The 2,699-nt window shown below is 34.3% G+C and overlaps 1 protein-coding gene across 1 annotated transcript; it reads left to right on the top strand.

Annotated features, from left to right (window-relative positions):
* The first annotated feature begins 207 nt into the window (after positions 1-207).
* LOC139902568 (LOB domain-containing protein 16-like) lies at positions 208-1,474 on the top strand. The gene is made up of 2 exons (XM_071885177.1): positions 208-501; positions 1,118-1,474. The coding sequence occupies exons 1-2, from the start codon at positions 208-210 to the stop codon at positions 1,472-1,474; spliced, it is 651 nt and encodes a 216-aa protein (XP_071741278.1).
* The last annotated feature ends 1,225 nt before the right edge of the window (positions 1,475-2,699 follow it).

The raw sequence follows: 2,699 nt of genomic DNA, 5'->3' as shown, positions 1-2,699 counted from the left end.
AAAAGCCCATTAAAGAATCAATCACAAAATCTGCATAAGCCATAAGTAAGTGTCACTTTACAACCCTACAAACACAACTTCTTTGTCTCCCTTCTTCACTCTTTAAAACCCCTTAACACTCACTCATTTTTCACAATTCCCTAGTCACTTCGTGTGCCTAATCTCCTTGTAACTAGCTACTACTACTACTACTACTCTCTCATTACCATGTCATCAACTGCAGCACCTGGCACTGGTTCACCTTGCGGTGCATGCAAATTCCTAAGGCGAAAATGTGCCACTGATTGCATCTTTGCACCTTATTTCTGCTCCGAACAAGGCCCGACTAGGTTTGCAGCCATTCATAAAGTGTTTGGTGCAAGCAATGTTTCCAAACTACTACTTCATGTGCCCGTTGCTGATCGTTGTGAGGCCGTTGTTACTATTGCTTATGAAGCTCAAGCTAGGATCAAAGATCCTGTTTATGGTTGTGTTGCACATATTTTTGCCTTGCAGCAACAGGTACATATGTATATATATATGCATAGTTTTATATATGTGGACTAACATGAGAACTAGTGTAAGAAATATCAGGGGCGGACCTAGTATATGTTGAATGATAGCACAAGATACCAGTGAAATACACGATGTAGTAATTTTTTTTTTTCGGTTTTTAACTAGTAACACCGGTGGATAGTGTAAATTTTTTTGAGTATACCATTGAAATAAGCCATCTACTAGAAAATTTTGTGAATTTTTAACAGGTGACACCAGTAACTACCATTACGAGATCCTCAACTTAGAAATTCATATCACGAATTGTCCATTTTTGAAGAAAAAAAAGGACAAACATGTATGTATGTGGTTGCCTAGCGGTTTGAGTCATGCTATACACACAAGACCGACCATGTCTTATGTACAAATTTCACAAGCAACATATCTTGAAGTGTCCAAGAAAAAATGTTCAAAACGATCACTTCAAAACGATCACCGGATAACCATTTTTGGCCGTGTACATCTGACCTGAATAGCTTAGATGGAGAAAACCTTATCCGTTTACTCGTTTGTTTATTTTTATGTGGCTAAGTTCTTGCATGATATATCTTTTTTCTAATTTGATTTGGTGATTGAATGGTAGGTTACATGTTTACAAACACAACTGATGCAAATGAAGGCTCAAATGGCGCAAGGGCACTTCGATTTAAGAAACGTAGAGACTACTCAATGGTCTTCAGGATCCGTGATGTATCAAAACTATCCATCTTTCGCGAATATTATGAACGGAAATATTTCACCACAAAGCTCACTTGAATCAGTTGATCATCACAACAACAATGAAGAAATGGTGGTTCAAAGTAGTAGAGATAATGATGATCATAATCATAATTACCATGATATATATTTTCATCAACAAATTTATAACAACAAAAAGAGACCTTTCCCAAGTGATCTGGGTGAGCTTCAAGAACTTGCTGTTAGAATGATGAGGAATTAACCAATCCTAGCTCTTTCAACATATACTTAGTTTGTTTCAATTTGTATGATCATCATGTTCATTCATCTTATAATCGAATATAATGGTTTTCATTTTGAGAAATATTTTTACTTGAGCAAAGAGTCTTGACTGAAGAAATGCTTTCATTCTTTTCTAGGGTATACTTTACATCCGTAAAATTTAGTAGGGTTATTTAGTTTTAAAAAAAAATTTATTTGCAAATTTTTTTATAATAATCTTTCCCCAAAATTGTAAGGGTGCAAACCAGAAGTCTCATATCGGTCATGGAACAAAACAAATGTGTACATATGAGTGTAAATAGAACTCCATCTACTACCAAATTTGAGATCGAGAATCATCGTTGTACTTTCAAACGCTAAAACAACCACCACATCATTACCATCAAGCCGAAATTCACATTACCGGTGAATTATAAAATTACAATTTTTTCTATTCTATTCTTTCTATTACAAATAATAAAAAAAAGATTATATATCTCTCTATAAAATATGGGGATGATTCTCACACACACTTTTTTATCCTCACACACCTATTTTAACCTTTTACTCTTCTAATAATACTCAATTGGTGTGTGAGGATCAAAAAAGTGTGTGTGAGAATCATCCCCCATAAAATATTTTGATTCATATATATTTCTTATTATTGGGCTATAGATACTAGATAGAGTTGAAGATTTCGATAATGAGAACAATAATAGAAACACATACCTTTGACAATTTAGAATGTTAGCTAGCCCTCGTTTTTTGGGTCATGTAGAAATTTTATCACCTACTAAGCTAAGCTAGATCGTACGTCAGGAGGAATAATAAAATATGTACATAGTTTTTTGTATTTATCTAAGATCGAAAATAAAATATAATGTAGTGGAGATTTGATGATAGGAGTTTGTACCCTGCTTGGTGAATTCCCCGTAAGTTAAAAATTACTTCTTCCCTAGCTATGAGTAGTTTCGCATTTACCGTGCCATCTATATAAAAACTACGTACTCTATATAAAAACTTAACCGTATAACATCTCAAAAATTTCAATAATATTACTTCATCCATTTCAAATTAATTACAACAACAACAAAGCCCAATACCACATGAGTGGTGTATAGGGGAGGTGAGATGTAGACAATCCTTCCCTTATCCGAGAATAAAGATAAGTCATTTCTCCACTCAGAGTGAAACACTCTCAAGAGTAGAGAAAGTCATCCCTCTCT

Source organism: Rutidosis leptorrhynchoides, chromosome 3 (genome assembly GCF_046630445.1).
Source record: "Rutidosis leptorrhynchoides isolate AG116_Rl617_1_P2 chromosome 3, CSIRO_AGI_Rlap_v1, whole genome shotgun sequence".
In the NCBI taxonomy this organism is placed as follows: domain Eukaryota; kingdom Viridiplantae; phylum Streptophyta; class Magnoliopsida; order Asterales; family Asteraceae; genus Rutidosis; species Rutidosis leptorrhynchoides.
Note: the sequence above shows the minus strand (reverse complement) of the source record. Positions and strands in the feature narration are given on the sequence as shown.